The following is a 25,015-nucleotide window of genomic DNA, read 5'->3' on the forward strand; positions in this document are numbered from 1 at the left end:
TAACTGACACCTAAACAGCGGTTGATTCTTCTGACCGCAGAGTAACCTAGTATTCTCTGATTTCGATGGTAATACAGGGGATAGTAACGATAGGGGGTCTGTGATTGGTCAAACTCCTCTTCTGCTTCTTGCTCTGCTGCAGCTGCCTATGTACGCATTGGTGACTAGAGACAGACTGTGAAGTTTGAACCCATTGAAAACCGGCAATGCATTATTGAGCGTTATGCGTTCTTAAAAAAAAAAGATATATATTTTTTTGGTTATGGGTACTTTTAGACCATCAACTCGTACCAGCGTACTTTGATGTCAAAATGCGTGCCAGGTACGCAAAATGCGTACATGTTGGCAGGTCTGAGATTTATCAAGGCTTGTTTTTTGCAAATTATATATATGCAGTATCGTGGGGAATTGTTTTTGGTACATTGTTAATAATTTGTTGAATTCCGCAGGAAAAAAGGAGGGACTGTCAAAGACATCTCTACATCTAGGCTATTCCCACTGGGAACGTTCACTAGGTAATGGGCATTCCAGAGAGCATTGGTTTTAAATCAGGCATTTTTTTATTTATTTTTTTTATCAATTTTTCAGTCATACACTAAAAATACAAAAAGTCTATACACACACACACACACAGGTAAATACATAAACAAAGATCAACTATATACACTATCCAACACTTAGGACCACAGTTATTCAGAAAAATGACTGAAATCAGCACTGCACTTGAGTTTATATTCTGTGTAAGGTAACTTCATCAGCTCACCCTGAAGTGCACTGTAACACCCTAATTGACCAGAAACATCTAACCATATACAATTTTGTGTTTTATATAGCAGATGAGTGTCTGCATTGTGTGTGCAGTTATGTGAATTGTGTACTTTTTAAATAATGAGGCCAAGTTTAAGAAGATGTAGTTTACAAATATATATATAATAAATAGAACCTATTACTACACACACACACAAATTAATGAAAACCTTCCCTCTGAGATTACAAACTGTTCAAAAAGTATTCCAAAAAAAACTAAAGTGAGCCACTTGGTGGTAGCTTCAGGAATCACTCCAACCACACAGCATTATTAATCAAAAAGTTGCAATTTTATTGCAAGATGCATTAAAAACACATTTTTAAAATGCATAAAAGGTTAAAAATCCAGCAAACATCATTTGGTCCGTCAACGAAAAAAAGGGAACCCTGGAACAGAGAAAAAGGAAAGGTTATGAATGCACAATAAAGAGTCCACCGACAAGAGACCACTAGTGGCATTACTTACCAATGAAATTCAATGGGAGTCCACCAGTTTGCAACATGCATTAACTGGTCAAGCACAGCTCAGTCCAGTTCACTCAGCTTTGATAATCTAGAAAATGGAAAAGATTCAACTTAGTACAACCTAGTACATCCAGAAAGGGCCTCAAATTGGACAGAACAAAAGTACTCGTCACGCTCTAATACACTGAGACCACATAACCTCTCATGCACTAAACTCCACCATACCTCAGTCATACACTGGAGTTAATATTAAACGGTTCTTGAATCACTCGCACTTAGTAATAAATAATCCACCATCACACACTACATTGTAATAGCAGTCGAGGTTTGTCTCAACTAGCCAGTCAAGCATCAACCATCTTTAGAGGCAAAGACTAGACTGCTACCAGACATTCCGATAAAAAAAATCAAATAAATAAATTAACACACCATACATAAAAGAGTGTATTTAAAAGTTCTCTTCTTACCTACCAGTCTGGGTATATAAAATACCTTGACATTTGCTAGTCTTTCAAGAGCAACCATTTGTACTCAATAAGACTTGCTCAGGACTCAGCCCCTGCTTCTCTGGCTGGCTGGCTCCTTGCGAGGATCTTGCTACTTCCCTCCCTCTCAGCTGGTGTCTCCCAATAGCTAGCCTGACTCCTTCCATTGGCTCAGCTGGCTCCTTCCATTGGCTAGCCCTTGAGCTGGTCTCCTTCCATTGGCTAGCATCTTTGCTCGGCATCTCTCATTGGCTAGTCTCGCTGTCCTGTGTGGCAGCTTGCCTCCGACTTGCAGTTTACAGGTAGCTATGGTCCTAGGAGTGGGCTGTCCTGTAGTTTTTTTTTTTCTCAATTATTATGCACCGTGATTGAAAGGAACTGGTATGACCAACTACGTTCTAGCATGCAAGAGAGCTTTTAAGAGCTCAAAACAAGTCAAAGCAGAAATTTCAGATGGGTTCAAATTTAATCCAGTTGAAAAGCTTAGGCTTTTCTCCCCCATTTAAGGCGCCTCACCTTACGCATGGAATATGTACATGATCTACAACTACAGTGAGTGTATGAAGGTAGCATGTCAAAACGTGTTTACCTTTTTGGCAGCAACTCAAATTCAACCATATAACAAACCTCTAAAAACTACAAGACGAAGAGTGATCACGTACACATTTAAATAAAAAAGAAAAACTGAAGCCGTTTATTTAATCTTGATTTGCTGCGATTTACATTTAAAACACCCTAGGGGGATGCAAAATATACCTCAAAACAAAGTTAAACCCTACCAATGACCTATTGGAATGCCTTACACTTCACAAGACAAGTTAAAAAAAAAGAAGCAAAAACTACAAACTAATAACTATCGACAGCTTTTTTTTTTGTTTCCTATTACAAATAAAAGGGAAAGAGACAAAAACAAATGATATATAAACTGGTGTTTCCTTCCATTTGCAATCCTCCCCCTCCCCTCTCCCAACCCACATGATTTTCCTCCCCTAATGTACACGTCTCTTGGTGCAGCGGATGCGTTAGCATCCACCGCAGCGCTTGGCTGAGCAGATCTAGGGTTGTAAACCTGCTTCCTTGCTCCTTTCTTTGCTTTCCTCCTTTCCCTGTCCTCTCTCTGGCTCTCCTCTCCTAAGCACTGTGGCCTGTTGGACAATACGGAACATACATATACACACAGTTACCACTGAGGCACCTCTGGCTGCCTCGCATTTCAGAAAACAAAAGACGACCAAAACTAAAAGAAACAGGGGATCAGAGGATGCTAGTCACAGAAGCAAACCTTCAATTCAGATAAGCAAGAGGTCATTAGCGAAGAGAGGACTGAACTGTTGACTGAAGTAGGAATGCACTGATTTACATAACAAGGAAACTGCCAAATTCATAAGTTCTTCTGTGAGATCTTAGCTTGGGTGGTCAGTGAAAGTTTGCTGCTGCATCCCCCACCCCAGTCCTACTCAGCATTAGGTATTCAATTACAATGACCCACATCATGGCATCAATAATGCGGGCATGGTCTGGGATGGTCCTACCACTACAGAACATGTTATCTATCTCATCAGGACCAATGTTAGCAATCTCAGTGTTTCCCACAGAAATTTTGGAGACTATGGGGGGGGGGGGGACGCGCGGTGGGCGCATGTTTACCGGTCTACCACTTTGGGGGGGGGGGGGGGGGGGGTTTCGGCCTAAAACTACCACTTTTGGGGGGGATAAGCCCCTACATAAAACCTATTATTTTTCCTGTGACCCAACAAAACTAGGGGGGTCTGGGGGCATGCTCCCCCATAAGATTTTTTTTAAAAAAATAACCTTTTAAATAGTGTCCTCTAGTGGGTTTTAGGAAGATAAATTAACAAATTGAGATTTAAAATATGGCACAAATATAAACATATTGAAGACATCTGCTGAGATTTTGTTTGGGATTTGTGTGAAGCAAGAGCACCCTGACCCGGGAGAGAAAGCTTAGGAACAGCTACTACACTTTGCCTCCACATATTAATGTGAGGCCTCCTTCTCTGCAATGACTGATCAAAACAAAGCAGAGAAACAGACTGTGCCTGGAGAAGAGCTTGATATCAGCAGTTGCCTCCCTTTGTTTTAGGAAGAGAAATTAACAAATGTAGATTTAAAATATGGCACAAAAATAAACATATTGAAGACTATAATGGTCTAAAGGTGCTCATTATAGTTAATGTCAGATATCCTCTGTTCAATTTTCAAACTCTCCCTCACTATATTACTTTTTTGATCGAGCAATATTCCATGACACCTGATACGATGCCAACGTGACCGTTTCAGAGTACTTAGCCGAGTCTGACTGATGTATCAAAGAATGTACCTTGTGCTTGCCCAGCTCTGCTTTTAGGAACTCCTGGGCTATGTTAGCATCCAAGTTCAAGGCTTTAAAATGCGACCGTGACGTTTGCATATTAAGCAAAGGGGTTTCCATTCCGCAAATAATTCCTCCCATTCAGGCAAGAAGGCCCGGTGTTCATATTCATACATTCGTTTAGCTCTACGCTTTGCTGGATCCATGGCATTCTTTCAGTAGCTAGCTACCGCTAGTCTGGCTAGTAACTTTCTGAAACTGGGTGCACACATTAGAATGTTTCACTTTGGAACATTAACGTTACTTGAAGACATCTCTCAAGATCGAGTGACGACAAAATATACATGAATAAATAGCCCCATTCAAATCGGACAGCTTTTTGACTGTATTTCCAAATATATTGCGAGCAAAATATGCATTTTAGATGGTTTAGATGGCCGGCAACTACTAACTGCTATCTTATCTTCAAACAGAAAGTAACGTGTGCGCAATCTGCGCATCGGGGCAGAAGTCCGCAGAAGACAATTGTAAACGCGCGATCATCTAGTGACAAAAATGACATGCCGTTGTGCAAATAAGATAAATAACACAAAGCTATTTATTGTGTTTAATAAAATAACAAGCTATAGAGTATAGACCTGTTCTATAGGAAAGGTATCCTTAACTGACTTCCGTTGTGATCTGGCGCTTTATAGAAAATTAAATTGAGCAAAGTCAACTTGACCTTTCAGGGGGGGTGCCGTTGGGGGGGCGGGGCACCCCCTTATACAATGGTAGGGGAAACACTAACATATCTCAACAGTGTTTTGTTTTCGGCGCAGTCGCAGGCAGACAGCCGAACTTCGTGCTCTCATGCAATCCCAATGAGAGCGACACGAACTTCGTCTGAGCAAAAAAAAAAAAAAAACTTCATGTGCACGCAGAGACTATGGCGGCCGAAATTAGACTATGGCGGTGCGCCATAGTCTCGTCAATGTGTGGGAAACACTGAATCTCACCGTAGCGTTACTGTGAACTTTTCAGAGGGTCATGGATGAACCAAGCAGTCTAATCGAGGGTGAAAGAGGTGGTGCTGGTTGTTGTTGTTTTAAAAAAGGGAAGTACGGGGTACTAACAGCCCACTGTCGGGCGCGATGCTTACCCATTGCTTAGTATCGACGACCTCCGGAGCCTCCGCCATAGCCACCGCCAGATCCTCCACCATACCCACCTACAAAATGGCCAGTGCGTTCTCTTTTAAAACTAGTGGACAGCTGGGATACAGTTACACTACACTCAAGTTAGGGCTACACTCAAATACCTTGCTCCCTGAGGACTGAAGGTCAGACGGAACATATTTGGTACAAAATATGAACGCAAGGGACAAGTAAGGGAGATGAGACACGGAGCCGTGTTAGACCCATGCCCTTTTAAAGAACTTGAACATTAACGAAGCCCTTCATGAAGGGACAAACCCTAAATGACTTGTAGGATGAGTTCATTATCAGAGGTGTTGGGTAAAATGGTTAAGCGTGGCGGAGACTTACCACCATATGGGCCACTGTTTCTCGCTCCGCCTCCTCCTCCACCACCGTAGTTACCACCCTTCATTGGGCCATAGCTGGAAGACGACTGATTGTAGTTCCCAAAGTCATTGTAGTCGTTACCACCTCCAAAGTTTCCTGCAAAGACGGGTAGGCCGGGTAAACTGATCTGTTTTGACGTAGAAATGTCTGGTAGGTTTTGGGATTGAAGATTTTTCATCATTTAATTGTAGACACAGGATGAGCGCCACTGACCACCGCCATAGTTGCCGCCACCACCACCGCCTCCGCTTCCACCATTGTAGCCGCCACCGCCACTGCCTCCATAGCCCCCACCCTGGTTGCCTCCATAGCCACTGTTGCCTCCTCCTCCTCCTCCATAACCACGGTTACCACCGCCATAGCCTCCTGGACCACCACCACCACCGCCGCCATAGCCACCTGTCCAGAAAAACACAAATGATTCAATTTAACGGTCAAGTATAATGCTTCATAAGGAGCATAGAATAAGTGACGACACGATTGCTAAAGACTGCCATGTCTTTAACTCACCACCACCATCTCCTCCATAGCCATTGTAACCATCTCCTCCATAGCCTCCTCTTCCACCTCCATATCCTCCTCCACCTGTAGTCAAGGTAAGAGAGAGTCTTTTGTTAATCACAATAAGCAGCACACCAAAACCCATACAATTTTCTCTTGTTGATTCAAAACGTGAGGCTACAAAAACTTCCAAAACTGCGTTTGATAAAAAGGCACAGGACCATCCACTCTGGAAGTTGCGTGCCACCTTGCAGTTGGGAGCAGCTTTACAAATACCAATATGGAAGTAGTCAAAACTGACAAATCCAGTTAACCAACCTCCATATCCCCCTCCACCACCTCCACCGGTTCTTCCAAAGTTTCCACCTCCTCCTCCTCCACGGCCACCTGGACAAGGGACAAGGATTTCAGAGCAGATAAAACGCAAAGTTCAGACTACATCACTGACTACCAATTAGACATTTCTGTGGCTGACATGCAAGTAAAAAATAACACACAGGCCATCCCAGCCACCATAGTGAGACTGAATGGAAAGTATAAGTTAGCATCAACTTAGCAAATTAAAAAAAAAGGCACACATTTTTGCCACTTTACACACCATCTCTTGGGCTCATCCCAATCCTGTTCATCTCCTCCCGTGACAGGGCTTTCCTGACCTCACAGTTGTGGCCATTTACCGTGTGGTACTTCTGGACTGTAAGGACATTGCAGGAAAAACACATTAGAAGTGCATATTGACATTTGTAACTGCTTTTCAATCCAACTGTGACCGTTTCCTAAAGAAAATAGGTATATAGGAATACAGTTTCAATACGAGGAAGCCATGTCTTCTCTGCAGTAACTTATACACTTTGGACACAAGGTAATGGAGCCATAACATGCTTTATGTAAATTGTTTTAAATTTACTGACAAGAACAAATAAAAACCTAAGGCCTCCTTATTGACAATTTTGATCAAAAGCTCTTAGGGTTAATCAAGTCACTCTTATTTTATCAAGATACTGGCAATCACCGCTGCCAAGGGTCTTAGAGGGACACAGCCATGATTTTGGCAATATTTGAGCCAATCTAGGAGAGAAATAATGGGAATCAAAAGGTTTTTCACTTACTGACAATCCTGTCGACAGAGTCGTGGTCATCAAACGTGACGAATGCAAATCCTCTCCTCTTGTCACTGTTCTTCTCAGTCATGATGTGGATGGCTTCAATCTCACCAAACTCTATGAAGTAGTCTCGTAAATGGTGCTCCTCAGTGTCTTCCTTGATGCCGCCGACGAATATCTTTTTGACAGCTGTGTGAGCGCCAGGCTTGCTAGAGTCCTGACAAAGCACAGGGGGAGGGGGACTTGATTAGGAATAATTGTATATAAAAAAGATGAAGTGTATGGACACTATTCTGACTGGTCCAATGGTCATGAACAGTTTGAGTACCTCTCTCGAAACTGCTCTCTTGGGCTCCACTGCTCTCCCATCCACCTTGTGTGGACGGGCGGACATGGCTTCATCGACTTCTTTAGCATTGCTGTACGTCACGAACCCGAAACCTCTTGACCTTTTCGTTTCGGAGTCCCGCATGACCTATGGCACAGTATGGGCCGCTGTCATTTCCACCAAATTTGAAGCAAATGTGACCAAAAAGACACAAGCCCCTAACAGCCACCATGGATGCTTCAAACATGCTACTCACCACGCAATCCGTGAGGGTTCCCCATTGTTCGAAATGGGCACGAAGACTCTCGTCTGTCGTCTCAAAACTCAGTCCTCCTATAAACAGCTTGCGGAGCTGCTCGGGTTCACGGGGTGCCTGTGAGCAAAAACAAATGAGAATATTAATTATAAGAGAACATTCGCCTACGTGCATTCCCATTCAAACACCTTCATGTTGTGGTTGGTTTGCTTCGAGGTGAAGCAGCAGCAGGCCATATCCGTGACGCCATTTTTATACTACGAAGAGATTAGCATCTCGAGCTAAATTAAATAAATGGTCAAAGGCCATACTAAAGTGTTAGCGAATCATCTGCATAACTGAAGCACACTAAACCAGAAACGTGCCGGAGACAGCCCATTTAGTGCTTCTTACCTAGCCATTGATACTGCATACGCTTCCTTGAAAACATTCACTATGGTTAGCTGGTAAGCTAGTTAACCTTAGTTTGCCGGCGTAAAATGGCGCACTTGTTTTAAATGACGCTATTATCAACATAACAGAGGACTACTCTGACTCAACAAATGTGTTCTCAACTGGTTCTCAACCCCAAATTGTATGGACAATAATGCATTGGTTATTATGTACAAATGGCCCTCTATTCGCAAGCTAACGAAACAAAAGGTGTCCATTGCTATCCAAGCTATCGCTAGCTAGCTAGCCTAGCTTTCTACTGCTAAACAGCAAAATGCACGATGGGAGGCTGTTTGACCTATGACTTCGCTAACAGCTAGATATACAGTTACAAATATTTTGGACAGCACAGACGTTTACAAAATTCACATTAGCCTTAAATGCACTGTTTCATCCAGGCTGTAATGTCTAAGCAAGCCTATTAACAGACAACAATTTACCTCTTGCTTGGACATCGTGGTACGAAGGCTTAGCACTACCTTCAACAGCCCAACCCTCTTTGTGGTCACGCCAATGCGCATTCCGACTTCGTTCGAACAGTTGAAGGCTCAGTAAAGTGATTTTAGGTGATTGATTCAAAACCCGCCAAAGTAAACTGTAAGCTGATTGGATCTCAGCCCATGCTAACACATTTTTGCACTGACAAAAAAATTAAAATACAGCGACACAAGATTTTGTAGCAAAGTAAAATGTAGTTTTCTGATAAATACGGGTTTAATTAAACCAACAGTTTCCCATTATTAACTTGCTGATAATATAATGATATAACATTTGATATGACATGGTTTCCATTTTGCATTAAAGGCATCAAAGGCCATATGCTTTTCAGCATTATTGTCATTATTGGCTTGTGTTTGTCCGTCTGTCACTAGATAGTGTGTGACGTCAGAACCCATATAGATTTAAGAGTAAGTATATGATAGATAGAGTAAGGATATGATGATCATATAAAATATAAATGCTGTATTTCACCTTTTCGCTGTCTGGGGTTACAAGCGTAGACATATATAGATGGCTATGGTTACAAGGAAGGACATACAGTATGTCTAACCAGTTCCTCTTTACCACGGTCTTTTGTCATTTTCCCAATAGATGGCGATAGGGAGCTTTTGCAACATCGTAGAGGAAAGCTCAAGAAGAAGAGCACGTAGTGGGTGTTTGCGTCATCCAACAGCAAGGAAGTGAAGATGGACTCGTTTGCCCTGGTATGATGTGCATTTACATTGCAATATTTGATTGATAAGTCATTAAAATGACTGTTATTTCAATGGTAAAAGATTTAGCATGAGGAGTGTGTCTGATAGTGTAACTTCAGGCGTAGCCATAATTCATTGAACGTTTTCTCATCACAATAATCATTGTGTTGTAGCTAGCTGTCTAAGCACAGCTGGGCAAAGGGCACAAGGTTTTTTTCAACTTAAGTATCTGGATGATGGACATTTTACCTATCACTCCATATGGGATCGTTGTTCTGGATGTACAAGTAAGATCGTCATAATGCAGTTACTAAACCATAATGTTTGTTGCTGCTATACTTCCAGGAACCCACACTGTACACTGTAAAAGCGGTACTCATTCTTGATAATGACGGTGAACGACTATATGCAAAGGTATGTTATTTTAGGCTTCTTACAATATTCAAAACATACTGTTACTCCTGTCGATGCCTTGTATAACACTTTTTTGTTATCTCAATACGTGCTGTTTTTATGTGATTATGCCCATTTTGGTCGTTTCTGTAGTATTATGATGACACATACCCGACAGTAAAGGAACAGAAAGCTTTTGAGAAGAACATCTTCAACAAGACTCACCGCACAGACAGTAAGCTGTCATGTTTGTCCATTAATATGTCCTTCAAACTCACTGTATCTCTGAAGTCTCTTTAATATGTCATTCAAACTCACTGTATCTCTGTAGTCTCAGACCATTACCCATTTGGTATAATACACCATCTCATACCACAATGTGTTTGCCTCCTCAGGTGAGATCGCACTTTTAGAAGGACTGACTGTGGTCTACAAGAGCAATATAGACTTATATTTTTATGTTATTGGAAGCTCACATGAAAATGAGGTAAAAACAAGCCTAAACAAATCAATTGAATTCCATCTGTAAATGGTTCTTCACAAGATCAGCTTTAGACATAAACATGGGTCTTTGTGTTTTCCCCCATTTCAAATCAGCTGATGTTGATGTCTGTCCTGAACTGCCTGTTTGATTCCCTCAGTCAAATGTTGAGGTAAGTCATTCTGTGTATTGATTCCCCTCTCCTCGATGTATGCTGGTCTGGTAACCACATGATGAGGTCCATCAAATATGTTTTTCATATCCTTCACCCTGCAGGAAGAATGTGGAAAGAAGAGCATTGCTAGAGAACATGGAAGGATTGTTCCTGGCGGTTGATGAAATAGTAGATGGAGGGTAAGACCTGTTTCATCAACTTTGGTTTCACCTTTCACACTTCAAGTGGCATTCCCTTTGAATTCCATCTATGTGTTTTAAAATGCAACTGATTTTAAATGTAGTTATTTAGCACATGCTATTATCCTAAACAACTTTCACAATGTAATGTAACTGGTGTAATAATAACAGATATAGTATTAACAACAATAATAGTAACAACAACAAAAATACCACTTCTACTATTAACATAATATATGGGAGGGGGGTTGTTAAATCAAATGTGAACTTCATAGAGATGTCGTATTCTGTGTGTACATTCTAAAATGTACATTTATTGCCGATCAGACAAAAATAACACCAAAATGGTGCTGAATACTTTTATATTCAAAATGATAAAATGAACACATTATATTCTATTGTAAAGGTTATACCAGAAGATGTATAGAGTTGCAAATATTAGGGCAATTCCTTGAACAAACAATAACATAAAGGGTCGGCATAGAAGATACAAGAATATTTATATTTTTGTATATGTAAGACCGCCTTTTTCAATTTCATTGTACATTTTGCGCCAAAACAATGAAATTGCCTTACAGAGCTTGTGGCCTGTACCCCCTTAGAGCAAGCACAATGACGAATAAACGTCAGTAATTTACATCCTTAGTTTGTTAAACAATCAATTTATCTATCTGTCTTCCATTTCATAGCTGTACGCCTTGTTATTTTTATGCACTGATCTTGTTTTTAATTTTTAAATTTTCTTGATCCTGCAGAGTCATCCTAGAGAGTGACCCACAGCAGGTTGTGTATCGCGTAGCGTTGAGGGTAAGAACCATCATCTCTCTGATGGCCTTTCGTTGTTGTCATTTACGTCTATGTCTCAGTGAAATTCTGACAATGGAGACTTGAGAGACCATAAGATCCCAACAAGAGCTTTCTCTTGCTTTCTTTGCAGGGTGACGATGTTCCATTGACAGAGCAGACTGTGACCCAGGTACGAGTGCGTTGACTGACTTGTGGCATATCTGCTTTGCAGTAGGCCGTTAGGTCTTAGGTTAAGAACTCTAGGAATTGTGCAGAGATGACCTGGTTGTAGAAAGGTCTGCAGGTTAATGTGAGTGCATCCCTACTTGTCTAGAACATTCTTCCAAACAAGGAAAAGCCATTTGGCCTCTTTTGCAACAATATGTTACCCTAAAGCTAAATTTATGCCACTCCTGGCCCTCTCCGAGCAAACCTCGGAGAGGCTCTCGTACGGGAAGTTAAAAAAATGAGTAGGTGCTGGGAGAGGGTTGGGAGAGAGCGGTTAAAATGTCCGACTTTTTTTTACAATGCGGTGAGTGGACATACAAGTTTAGTCTTTGTCTGGCAAACCCTTATCAGGGAATTGAGGAGCATCACATTAGATGTTTCCCTTTGCACAGTCCTGTGTGTGTGCGGGACCAGTCTTATTGGGGGCATTTGAGGATGTCACTCAGGACATTAATGTCCTTTATTCTCCTAACTCTTGAGAACTGTGACTGTATTGGCAGTCAGTCAATGACACATCTGTTGCATTTCATTGTGTTTGTACATTGAGACTCATTTTCTTTTTACAATCTTCTCTGTTTTTTAAAGGTGCTTCAGTCTGCAAAGGAACAAATCAAGTGGTCACTTCTGCGGTAGAGCGGGAACCACAACCCCTGAATACACACACGCATGCACGCACGCACACACACACACAGACGCGCGCATGCAGACACACACACATACACACACACACACACACACACACACACACATGTGCTCATGCAGACACACACACACACACACACACAAAATGACATTCCTGTATTCATACCTCTGTATATCACAGAGATCATTGCACTGAATCCTGAAATGACATCACCCATCAAATGACATAATTCATCTTTTGACTCCATGGTTTGGACAACGATCTCTTTCCAGTAAGAAGGGAAACGCCTGGATGCTGGTAATGTCTGGAGTGTGTGATCATAAGGCAGCCCTCTCTGATGTGACCTGTTTCCTTCCCGGCTGTAGCATACTCCAGCTCCTTCCCTTTATAGATTTTGACAACAGCCCAGACAGTAATTCTCTATTCCTCCTGTTGCTCCTTGTATAGATATGTGTTTTTTTTTTCCATTTTGTCACGCTGTTATTACCAGTGAGTGGGTAACTTAAAAGTTAAGTGTAGACCTTTCAGTGTGTCTGTTATGAATTTAAGGAAGCATATACGAATCAGTATGCATTGTATGGCCTTGTTTAGCCCTTTGATGAAAATAAACGGTGGAAAATAATTCTTTGTAGTTTCCCATGATTATGAAGGTTGGTCTGTCAGTAGATGATGGAAGTAGCAGCGCCATCTCCTGGTGGCTGAAGGGGATTTTCACCCGGCCTCCTTTGGGGTCAAGCCTGTATGAAGGTATGATGTCTCATATGTAAGTGTGGGGTGTTTGTTGAATGCATTAATGTATTCATTGCAATTCTCACGTAATGCACATCTCCAAAGATTTGCAGTCCCAGATATTTGCTCTACTTGTAATTATTTACAGTATAGTTACAGACTTCTCATCTCTACTCATGGCAAATTACAAACACCAACTCTAAGACTAATCATGTCACTAAGAATTAAAGTGTAAAACAAGTAGTAAATATTTAATGGAATGTTCATTACTAAAATACCTCTGTACTAAAAGAGGGGTATTGTGGTGAATAATTATTTAGAAGTTTGCAGTACTCATGTAAAATTGATTTGAAGTTAGGCCTTGATTTATGTGAGGACCTAGACGGCAACCAACAGAACTGCGCCCTGTTTCTTGTACACATAATTGGTAGATATAAACGACATACAAATAAATGACATTATCTATATGAGGTCATCTGTGAGCCAGGCCTGCTTTCATGCTCGGTTGATTTCTCCTGAAGAGAAGACCGCTGTCATTTTTTCAAATACGTCACCCGCACCACAACACAGCTTCCCAAATTTACACTGACATTTAGCAGTCATATGGATGTTGTCAGCACGAGGGGGCGTCTCCAAGGAAACAACAGTGACCCGGGCAGGCATGCTGGTCCCATACTTAGCCACATGATTGAGGGTACGTGTTAAAACGTGAAACCCGAGACTGCATAGGAAGAGACGTGACAAGTGTGTGCATGCACCTCCTCCCGGCATCTGTCTGCCCATCGCATGGCTGGTTCTGTAGAGGCTCTGACGGTGTGTTTGCAAGATAAGGGAATCGCATCTCCGTCTAAATTTAGAGCACAAGTCTGTGTGTGTGTGTGTGTTACCCCCAAGAATTTATCACTGAAGTGCCAGTGCTTAATCGCCTGAGGTTATAGAAAATGCAACATCCTACGAACTCCATCGTGATCATTAGTTTGTATACATGTATACAGAGCCTCATACATTTGATTTCTTTTGGGATTATAGGAATGATGCATCATTGAAAGTGGTTTTCATTAAAGGATGAAGACAGTAAACACCTGCTTGACTTGTATGTTGAAGGCTATACAGCAACGAGGAGGTGTGTGTGTGTGTGTGTGTGTGTGTGTGTGTTCATCCATTTGCGTCTAGACTGTGAAGCTGTGCAAACCTGTCTTCTCTGATAAAGACAACCTGAGTTAGGCAGGCCAAAAGCACCCATGCCCCCTATCAAACAAGCTCTCTGAAAAGCACACACACACAGATGGATTAGAGTGTTTGGGCTGGACGAGGCTCTTTGTACGTGACTTATCTGGTTTGCAAAACGTGTCGCCGCATGCATCCGCGGCATTTTTGTATTTATGGGCCGTCGCCAGGCACCGCAGCAATCTCACGGCCGTCATCGGCAGCAACTCCGTTCAGAATTTTCAGTTTTAATCTTTATGGCCGTCGCGAGGGCCGTTTGTGGCTTTGCACGCGCTCACACTACCCTGTGCGAGAGGCTCCAGCGGGAAGCAGGCCAAGAACAACTCGCGCTCCCCCACGCTTCCCCCTCATTACAGCATAATGACCATAACTCAGTCTCTTCAGCTCGCCTCCAAAGCCTGTACCGTCATAATAGTGAGTATTAATGTATCCACACATACTAGTCCTGTTTGAACCTGCACAGATACTAGTGCTGTGAAAGAAAGAAAAATATGCTTCTCGTATTCCTGGTAAGAGTTAAAAAAAAGAAGAGTGAGAAAGCGTTTCATCCAACAGGTTAATGTTGTGAAGAATTGTAGAGAAGGCAGGGGGGGCGGCAGACGTCTCATAAGCGTGAGAGTTTGCCTCCAGGTGTGAATGAATATAATGTCAGGCATTTTCTGCAGATATCGATCAGCATAGCCATACCCACTGATCCATTAACCTATAATCTTGTCACAGAGAGCATGAAGTTCACAGAGTATGCAACTAAGGGACCGACTCACTAATTGCGCAAGGGAATGACTGGGAAAACATAATTTGAGCCAATGACATTAGCAGCTGCACCGTGGCTCTAACTAATACCATGCACCGTGTCCTGGTCGAACTCTCACAGCAAAGCCAAGAAGGGCTGGGCTGGACTGTGCTGGAGGCTAGATGTTAAACCTGAACCAGTGCCTGGTTCTGCTCTAGTACTTCCATGGGTCCTGAAGATGGTAACTGATGGGCTAAAAGACTGGCAAATATGTTCATATTTGATCAAAACTCCCTTCCTTAATTGTCAGGTAAAATTTGTTATAATTTTGATTCACAGGGCAACCGTTTTTCAGTTTTGTGGTATGCAGGTATAACCCCTTGCCTGATTTTGTTCAGGCTATGATCATGTAACATTCTCCCTGGCTCTAACTGTGACGCAGCTATCAATCTGAGATGTTATGTGTGATGTGCTCTCGGTCTTATCTCTTTTATGTCATGTTCAAACTTGAATCTTGTGTAGATCTTTTCATCAGTGCAGGCAAGAATGAAGCAAAAACACTCCTCTCTCTTAAAAGCAGCGGCACAATGTGCATTCATAGTTCTCATTTTTAGGCCTCATTTTTTTTTCTTTTCCTCTTACCCTTTTTCACCCCCCATTCCTCCTTACCTTCCCCTCCCCCTCCCCCAGTGGATTCCCTAGCAGCAATGCAGCGGCCATTAACAGACCCCCCCTCCACCCTGACAGATTTATGGCTGCCGCCATACCATTGGCCGCCAACCTGACAGCGGTGATTTAATGCCGGTCTCTCATTGGCGTAGCCCTGACAGGGGAATTTATGGGCGTACTGTGATTCGCTGCTGGCTCCCTTTGAGGTGAATTACGACCCTGGCACTGATAGGACACAGAAGCAGTGTCGGATTGCAGTCGTAAAACCACTGTCCCGTGAGGAGAAGGTGGGGGAGGGGAGCAAGAGGAGGGCGTGAGGGTAAACCTGGGTCTTGACGTAAGCAGGGGAAGATTGGAGAGAGAGAGAGAGAGAGGGAGCAAGACACACAACAGAAGATCTAGACATTTAAATGTAAATAATGTAAATGGTCACCAGCAGAGAAACTAAAAAAAAAAAATACACTAAATAGTACCATGCCAAAATGCAAGGGAAAGTTGGGAAATGTAGGAAAAGTTGGCAGAAAAATGTGCCTTACAGGAGATGGCTTAGGGGCAGAGAGAGTGAAGGGAAGGAGAGGGAATGTGAAAAAGATGGAGAGGGAGACCAAGAGTGGAAGAATAGGGGGAGAAGAAGATAGAGGATGATATAGATGAGCAGAGGGATGAGGAGACAGACGCCCAGGGAGGACTGGATGTGCACACGTGATTTAGTGCTGCAGTATTTTCCAGGCCAGCAGTGAGTAGTCCTCCTGTGTGATGCTTTTGTGGAGACACTTCGCCCCTCGTTTTCCAAATGCATGCATCATAGTCACCTCATTCAGCTCTCAAAGAACCACGATCAGCCATTGTGTGTCTACTGCTAATACCCTGCAGTTTCACAGAAGATGAACAAACATACTGTCTACAGAGCCAAAACCACAACATTGAAATGGGGAAAACAAAATGGAGGCCGGCACCAAGCAAAGGTGTAACATATTCATTAAACTAGACGTAACGCAAAGCGTTACAAAATATGACCGCCTAACTGTTCAGTAGGTTTTGGCACAGAATGAGTCATGGTTGTCAGTGTGTTTGTGTGTTTTGTGTGTGTAAATTGGTTTGTGTTTCATTTTTATGTATTAAAGGAATTATTTGTGCATGCATACATATGTCTACTGTGTGTGTATGTGTGCATACGAATGCAAACGAGCGCTCTGCGCGGCGGTCATAATGAGGAGAGTGGTGGTGTTGAGGTTCCCTATCAAATACATTTGCCAAAACAAAGAAAGCCTTTTCTGCTTGGCCTCGGTGGTGAGCAGAGTTATGGTTTGTCAAGTCCTCACACCCCTGTGACATTGCCATTACATCATTTTGCATCATTTATATAATTGTGACCCATATGGGGATGCGAGGAAAACTGCTTAAATCTGAAGAGACAGGGTGATGTATCCTTATGTCAAGAGTACATTCTAATGCAGGAAATGAGGTTCTTGGCTGGCTTTTGTACCGATTCCGAGTCCTGAATTATGCTTGATACTAACCTATCGGGTCTGCTTATGAGTTTGTGAGTGCATCATGCAAGTCTGGTGATTGGCCCGATAAGCCAATGGACATAAACTTCCTAGTGTCCCATTGTACAGCATGTGCATTCTGAAGTGCTTTGGGAAGACTACACCTAAAGTATTATGATGGGAAACACATGCTTCAGGGCTGAACCGCAGTACCCTGTACCTTTGGATGAATAAATAAAACGTATGTATAGAATCAAATAATGAAGTAATGTAGTGAGAAGGGAGAGAGAGAGAGGCCTGAAATGCCTGTCTTCTTTTTGTTGCACTGTTATGAAATAGAAATTCAAATGAGGTTTGGACAAAGGCCTGAAACGGCAGCACATGCTTTATGGCTGTGATGGTATATGCCAGGTTTTATGACTTTGTACAAAATTAAATTCCCTCCCCTCTGGTGTGGGTGTGTGTGTGTGTGTGTGTGTGTGTGTGTGTGTGTGTGTGTGTGTGTGTGTGAGTGTATGTGTGTGGGTGTTGAGCTATGGTGCGAGCTACCCATGATGCCTGGGGAGTGAGGCGGCCTCCTCCTTTCACTCTGGTTCTGCTCTTTCTTCTCTCTCTCTCACACACACACACACTCACTCACTGCCTCACACACACACACACACACACTCTATCACTCCCTCACACACACTCACTCACTCACTCACTGCCTCACACACACACACACACTCTATCACTCCCTCACACACACTCACTCACTCCTTCACACAGACACACACACTCTATCACTCCCTCACACACACTCCCTCACTCCTTCACACACACACACTCCCTCACACACACTCACTCCCTCACACTCTCTCACACACACACATTCACACTCTCACACACACACACACACACACATTCATTCACTCACTCCCTCAGTTGTTCACTCTCTCTCTCACACACATACACTTTCACACACACACACACACACACTCACTTCCTCACAGTCCCTCACTAACTCTCTCTCACACACACACACACACGTTCTTTTTCCAGGATCTTACTTTTTATTCTGTTCCTCTGGACACTGAATAGTTTCCTTCTTCCTCTGCATGTTCTTTCCTTCCTGGTTCTTCCCTGTGACCTGCTGAATCATCCTGTCAAACGGGTCATGAGAGAGAGAAGGCTGCACCCATGGTCCAATACCCACTGCAACTGTCCTTGGGCGCAGGTGAACCTCTTTTAGGAAAGTCAAAAGTATTTGTTTTTAGATTTTCTGAAAAAAAAAAAAAAAAAAAAAGATTTAAAGAGCGATTTCGCTAGATGGATGTAGCATACACGAAAATGAGGCAAAAGACAGAGTGCGTGTGTGAGTGTGTGTGTGAGAGAAAGGTAGTAATAGATTAGAGAGCGAGAGATAAAGGCATGAAGCGTAGCAGCAATGGCTCTTTAATACCTTCAATGACCCATGAGGATGAGGAGAGTCGGACCGCAGACTCACCTGTCAAACTCAATCTGGCCTCCTAATCTTTCATCTGGAGATGAACTACCTGCCGACCAGAGCACCCCACAGCTGGGGATCGTCCTGTGCGCTTCTCTCTAACAATGTCATCGCGTGGTCAGCAGCAGTATGTCACAGTTTCAGTACCAAGTCTCACAGTTTCAGTACCAAGTCTACCATACCAGTGCAAAAACATTATAGATGATCTACAAAACTGTTACAGTATAGAAAAAATACAAAAAAGAACATTCTACACAACATTTTCACTGCAAAAAATCTGTACATATCACATATTACAGGTAAAGACACTGAACACTAAATTGCACTGTTTTAATCATTAATATATCCAGGATATCAGCACTTAAATAAATATACCTCACAGACATTTCTGATCCAAAAATCACTGGCATTTAACGGTAAGGCATCATTATTCTGTGGATCCACCCACACAAACACGTCTTTCTCTCTCTCTTACACACACACACACACACACACACGTCTCTCACACACATACACATCTCTCACACACAAACACATCAAATCATGTCTGATTGCTTCCACAGGTCAATTACACTGTCGTCACCCGCTGTCAATCTCAATCCCATTTCTGCTTGTCCGTCAGCCAGTCTATTATCACCGCCAGCAAGGACATGCCTTGTTGATTGTAATATTAACAGTTCTCACCTTATCACCCGCTATTGTTCCAAGCATTTAACCTGTTGACTTATTTGTGCTTTTCTTTCAACAATAGCAAATAGTCATTATAATACTACAAATGAGAGTAATTTCTTTCTAAACACACACACACACACAGACATTGAGGGAGTACGAGAATTAGAGAGAGGGAGAAAGAGAACACAAACGCAACACTTGATATACCGGTTAAGATACAGTTAATGTTCATTACTCCATTTTGTACCACTGCTATCATCATAGAACCCCTCTCCCAAAATGGCTCCAGCCGCCACCCCTCCCTCCTTCCAACCCCCCACTTTTCTTTAGACCCCTATTCTGATGAGCCAGAGGCCATACATAATTTATGAGCTGTGTTTGCAGCCATTATTACGATGGTACTTTTATCTTTACTGTATGCCTTTTAATTTATATCTTTTCATTACACTCAGCGCCACCAGCACTGTAAAGCCCATACATCCCTTGCGAGGGGAGCGTTAGCAAGTTAATGGCAAATACTAAACAACTAAATGTGGGTTCATGGGCGTTGCAAATCTTGTCAACTTGTAAGCACGGGCAGTGATTGCTGATGTGTCTGTATGAAATTCGTGACCTGGATTACCTTGGCAAATACAAACAGTTTGTGGAACGCCACTGGTTGAACTTTTGACTCGAATCAGACACAGAGAGTGTGTGTGTGTGTGTGTGTGTTATCCTTGTGATACAGCATTGACTGTAATAACTTCCCCTGTTTATTTGACCACTGCAGGACCCATTGAGATTGATTGTAAGCTATTGTAATGATACAGCTGGTGTAGAATGACGATTCTCACAAAAAAAAAAATGCTTACAAGTCCCAAGACACAAGTGCTGCTTCTATACTTACTCTTCAGTGCATTTCACTCCCTTGTGAACATGGAAATAAAACAATTTCTTGAGGCAAATACCCATACTCCGTCCATAGAAAGTCTGTGGTTTTGAAAGTATCTATATAAACGTATATCTTATCTATATAAAACCTCTGCAGAGGCATTCAGACTGCAGTGTGTGATAGGGGGGACGGACAGTACTGAGATCAGGAGAAGCAGAACCACAGTGAGGGCCAGAGCACATCTGCTTCATTAAGTACCGTCATTAATTAACACGGACGGCCGAGCTGCGAGATGCCTGACGGATCACTGCATTAACACATCCACTGATACATTTATTAAACATTAAACAAGCCGGACACCTCTGACCTGCTGGAGAAGGGACAGCCTCGGAGATAAGGGGTGCTTTTAAGGGAATTATGGGTGATTTACAGCGGCGTGGGGGGATTTCAGTGGAGTCTGGGATCAGGCAGAGCAAAGGGAGACTCAGGGACTTCATCCACGGATCAGTAGGAATGTGTTTAGAACATGGAACAGTCGAAGACTTTGGCTGAAACATTCAAAGACAAAATTATTTGTATCACGAAGATCAAAAGGAAGACCAGCATTACTCCTTCTAACCTTCTGTAACTGCTTTTCTGAACATGGACCAGGGGGCAGAGGCGTTAGAGTCACAAGTGCATCTCAGAGTAATGAGACTCAGGGACTTCATCCACGGATGAGTAGGAATGTGTTTAGAACATGGAACAGTCGAAGACTTTGGATGAAACATTCAAAGACAAAATTATTTTTATCATGAGGATCAAAAGGAAGAAAAAACAGCACTATCCTTTCTAACCTTCTGTAACCGCCTTTTCTGAAGAGGGACCAGGGGGCGTCCGAGTCACAAGTGCATCTCAGAGTAATGTCTTGGTACCCTAAAGCACACTTTGCGTAGGGAAACTGGGCAGACATATCCACACACTGAGCACCCCTAACCTCGTCTGGCCAGAACAACTCCTACTTCACTTAGGATGACTGTGTTAAGTGCTTGTGGCCCCCGGAGGGCTGTAAATCAGACATCAATGGCAGATTCAGAGAGAAGGGACAGAAACAGAGCGAGAAAGAGAGAGAGACAGAGAGAAAGAGGAAGAGAAAGAGAGACAGAGAAAAAGAAAGAGAGAGAGAGAGAGAGACAAAGACAGACAAAGACTGTAAAGACAATCATCAAGCTCTAGGGTGCAGATTATACAACATGTGTGCGCTATATTATATTATAATATGTGTGCGCTATATGTGAGGTGAGAGAGAAAGAGAGAAAGAGAGAGAGAGAGAAAGAGAAAAAAAGAAGGAGACAAAGACAGACAAAGACTGTAAAGACAATCATCGCTCTAGGGTACAGATTATAAAATATGTGTGCGCTATATTATACTATAATATTATATTATTTGTGTATTATACTATACTATTATAATATGTGTGCGCTATATGTGAGGTCTGGATATGAAGCCGTTTGTCTGCAATCATTCCATAAGGAAATGCAGCATTTGGGATATTTATCAAAGAACACAAATAGTGCTTTTGCAAAACAATTCGGCAGGCAACTGCAAGCCTCACTTCATTAAGACTTTTGGTTGGTACTTTAGACTAAATAATCCTAAACCGGGGCATATAGCTATAGATTTCAACTTCTATATATTCTACATCTGATAAATGCCAGGACCAACGTTCAGTGCCAGGGGCCCTTGAGAGACGTAGCCCCTTGCTATAGCCCTGCTCCTTAAACTGTATGATGAATTATAAATCATTTATATCAATTATTAATCATGATCAATTTTAGATCCACCACAAACTTAAATCACATAACAGCCCTAAGAATCATCCTTAGAACCAAACGGTATTGATCAAGATTGAGTGAAAAGTAACAACTAAACCATCTATATTTTGTGTGTGTGTGTGTGTGTGTGCTTAATTAAAATGAAACATTACCCCACTATCAACTAACCCTAATTAAAGAGCACCATCCTTGAGACAGGATCCACATAAAGCCTCGTTTGCAGCTGAAGGTGACACAACAGTGACGGAGAACAAAAGCTCCTAAGCCCCTGGGAGTCACACAGATGGCTGGCTGTGCTGAATGGACACACCTGGCTTGGTCCTGTCCTCCCTTCTCTCTCTCGCTCCCTCGCTCTCTCTCTCCGTCATTCTAATCATTTTAAGTCTCCCAGCCTCCCCCATCAGTACTCATCCGCGATGAAGCTCAGATGTGTGTGTGAGTGTGTGTGTGTGTGTTATTAGCTATAATGGCCTGCAGTGGTCTATGGACTGGAGAGGACACGAAGGAGGCAAGGTCACTGCCTTCTTTTTTTTTTGGTTTGGAATGAGATTTGGGAGGTTTAGTTTGTGGACAGGAACAGCGCGGTGAGAATGCCACTCGGCTGGAACACATTCAGTCAGAATGCCCATTTGACAAGGTCGGCAGTGTGTGTCTGTGTGTGTGTGTGTGTGTGTGGGGTCGGCAGTGCCGGGGCTGGCAGTGACTTGTGATTACTCTGTAGCTCTCCAAGAGGTGACAGGCTGAAGAATGTCAAAGAGAGAGGGCTGTGACGGACACACCGTCTGCTGCCAACAGGAATGACAATATGTGTAGACATATTAAACATCCACAGCAAATACAAGCCACTAATGCAAGGCAAATGTGACTGTGATAGCAAGGTAATTGGAATTAAACTAAATCAGATAATAATTCCCAAGATTCCAAACAGCACCCTCTTGTGGTGATGAAGGGTATGCACAGGAGACGCATCCTCCATTTTAGGGGCTTGTCTCATCTTGAGATCGGACATTTTTATTCACCCAAGAAGCAAAGCCGATGGATATGTGCAAATTGTAAAAAAAAAACGTGTAATGTGAGTTTTCCATCAGAGTAATGACACAAGAAAATGTTTTACTTTTACAAAGTATTTTTATTTCTGCATAATGGAAGCCCCTCTCCTCACTCCATACAATGAAAACTAATTGGATCACAAGGGTACATATTAGTTTGCCCATTTTTTTCTTTACAATAATTATCATGATATCACATTATTTTTTTATTAGAAAAGATGTCTTTGCAAATATTTTTTTCACCTACACAAAATAAAAAAACAAAACAATATAAGCTCTTAAACTGATGACTGTAACTGCATGCAAGCCTATGAGAATAACAAAAAGACTAGTCTGTGTTTTCTACCATAGACGCGGTCTCTTGACTAATGTCGCTATCAATATAGTTCACTAAAATCAAAGTTGGGGTGGGGTGGGGTGGGCTGGGGGGAAGGAGTTAATACAAGAGGAAAAAAAATATAGATTTTTTTTTTTTTTAGGTACACAGACCCTTATGAATCATCCAAAAGATTGGACTGGTTCTGCCCACCACGTGTGTCGAGTTTGAAGAGAGGCTCTGTCTAAATTCTAAACTCTAATTCTGTTTAAAATAACAAAAACAAAAAAAAAATCTGTATTTTTTTTTTATTTCTTTCTTATCACTCCAGTGTTTTTTAAAGTCATATTAGAAATAAAAAAAGGTCCTTGAAATAAAAACAGAATCATGTTACTACATTTATGCAACTAAAAGAAGAGGAGCTTAAGTTCATTTCTTGTCAAATTCGTAATCATAATTAAAATATATATATAAAAAAAGTGGATTAAATACAGATTTGGCAACCCTGCCTTCCCTTGTCGCACTTGTGGATTACATGACGGGGTTGTCAGATCAGATATAAATCAGCATGCAGGACCCAGAGGTAACAGTTGGCCCATAGTCGGTCTGTGGGTTGCCCAACAGTTCCATTGTGCCCTTCAAAATGCCAAGGGGCTATACAGCCAAGGCTGCTAAAGCACCGACATGCTTCATCCAAGTCTGTGACAGGGTATAGAGCAAACTCTTAGACACACAAACCCACCACAAGCACTGAGGGCAAGGACTACAATGGAATCTCGTCTTGGGGTGCGCGCACGTGAAGGCCGACTTCTCCCCCCCCAAAAGAGAAAACACAGTTTCAATGCTAGCGTTACTCCAACACCATCACTACTTAATAGGCAAATAGGAAAAAAAGTTATGATCTCAAGGACGACAAGTTACATCATTTCCAGGTACAGGACCCCCCCATAAGTCTTAGATGTTTAAAGTAAAAGTGACTGGGGGTTGCCCATCACACTGTCGGTTAAAAATGATAAGTCCTTGTTACCATTTTTCTTAAGTCCTCTTTTTTTCCCCAACAAATATCCATGACAGATAATATTGATACATGTATGGATGAGAATATTAATTACAAAAACAACAGCAGCATCGCTACTCTATAATCCATGTGGTAACTGAAGCGTTTCAGGTGCCAGAAGGGTAGGCGAGGTTTCGTTACAACGGCGGCTTTGGAAAAAACGTTTGTCTGTTTGTAAAAGGCAGTGACTATCTCAAATATGATTTTTAAGTGAAACGATAATTACACCATAAACTTCAAAGTAAAAATAACATACATTGAAAACAAACAAAAACAAAAACAAAATATATTGAAAAAACATTAGCACATCCTAAGGCCACAAGATTGAATATGTCTTGTTATAGGCTGAGCACATTGATCTGTATACACGGTTAAGTGGTGGGACTTAGGAAAAGTCTTGTGCTGTCTCCAATGTCTGTAAAAAGCACGACAGGGCTGCGGTAACCTTGACAGCGTTACCCAAAAAACGACAGCACAGGCATCACGTATGTGTTTCTCAGAAGTAGCGACAGAACTTCTGGACGTTGCTAATATTGTGCCATCTCAG

General features: G+C 42.2%; 3 protein-coding genes across 29 annotated transcripts in view; 1 reads left to right on the plus strand and 2 right to left on the minus strand.

Annotated features, from left to right (window-relative positions):
* Positions 1 to 622: 622 nt before the first annotated feature.
* LOC308371469 (heterogeneous nuclear ribonucleoprotein A1-like) lies at positions 623 to 8,797 on the minus strand. 5 transcript variants are annotated; one of them, XR_013968798.1, is made up of 11 exons: positions 8,715 to 8,797; positions 7,843 to 7,959; positions 7,587 to 7,733; positions 7,265 to 7,475; positions 6,754 to 6,849; positions 6,474 to 6,542; positions 6,165 to 6,239; positions 5,868 to 6,053; positions 5,616 to 5,750; positions 1,274 to 1,360; positions 623 to 1,194 (listed from the first exon to the last, which is right to left on the minus strand). XR_013968798.1 is itself a non-coding variant. In XM_080846379.1 (11 exons), the coding sequence occupies exons 1-10, from the start codon at positions 8,793 to 8,795 to the stop codon at positions 5,238 to 5,240; spliced, it is 1,179 nt and encodes a 392-aa protein (XP_080702505.1). In that variant the 5' UTR covers positions 8,796 to 8,797; the 3' UTR covers positions 1,989 to 2,087; positions 5,231 to 5,237. The 5 variants fall into 5 exon arrangements, 3 of the variants coding, with proteins under 3 accessions (XP_080702505.1, XP_080702504.1, XP_080702506.1); XR_013968799.1 differs by having other exon boundaries at positions 1,274 to 2,087; XM_080846379.1 differs by lacking the exons at positions 623 to 1,194; positions 1,274 to 1,360 and adding exons at positions 1,989 to 2,087; positions 5,231 to 5,299.
* A 664-nt stretch (positions 8,798 to 9,461) lies between these two features.
* Positions 9,462 to 12,865, plus strand: LOC308371837 (coatomer subunit zeta-1-like; the record flags this gene model as incomplete). The annotated part of the gene is made up of 9 exons (XM_080846838.1): positions 9,462 to 9,479; positions 9,816 to 9,884; positions 10,017 to 10,098; positions 10,259 to 10,350; positions 10,461 to 10,516; positions 10,621 to 10,698; positions 11,454 to 11,505; positions 11,636 to 11,674; positions 12,298 to 12,865. 9 exons carry the CDS (start codon positions 9,462 to 9,464, stop codon positions 12,343 to 12,345), a joined length of 534 nt encoding a protein of 177 aa, XP_080702964.1. The 3' UTR covers positions 12,346 to 12,865.
* A 10,320-nt stretch (positions 12,866 to 23,185) lies between these two features.
* Positions 23,186 to 25,015, minus strand: part of znf740a (zinc finger protein 740a) — a 25,315-nt gene continuing 23,485 nt past the window's right edge. For all 23 annotated transcript variants that reach the window (XM_080845975.1, XM_080845970.1, XM_080845971.1 and 20 more), the window contains one exon: positions 23,186 to 25,015. This exon is cut by the window's right edge and continues 1,117 nt beyond it. The gene's annotated coding sequence lies outside the window, so the exon portion shown is untranslated.

This window comes from Sprattus sprattus (genome assembly GCF_963457725.1).
Source record: "Sprattus sprattus genome assembly, chromosome: 10".
In the NCBI taxonomy this organism is placed as follows: domain Eukaryota; kingdom Metazoa; phylum Chordata; class Actinopteri; order Clupeiformes; family Clupeidae; genus Sprattus; species Sprattus sprattus.

Excerpts from the sequence above, each read along its gene's own strand:
- LOC308371469 (XM_080846379.1), bottom strand. The coding sequence starts at position 8,795 with ATGCGCATTGGCGTGACCACAAAGAGGGTTGGGCTGTTGAAGGTAGTG. Across the intron at positions 7,734-7,842 it reads GAACCCTCACGGATTGCGTG|GTCATGCGGGACTCCGAAAC; the intron begins GTGAGTAGCATG and ends ACTGTGCCATAG. Across the intron at positions 6,850-7,264 it reads CTCTGTCGACAGGATTGTCA|TCCAGAAGTACCACACGGTA; the intron begins GTAAGTGAAAAA and ends ATGTCCTTACAG.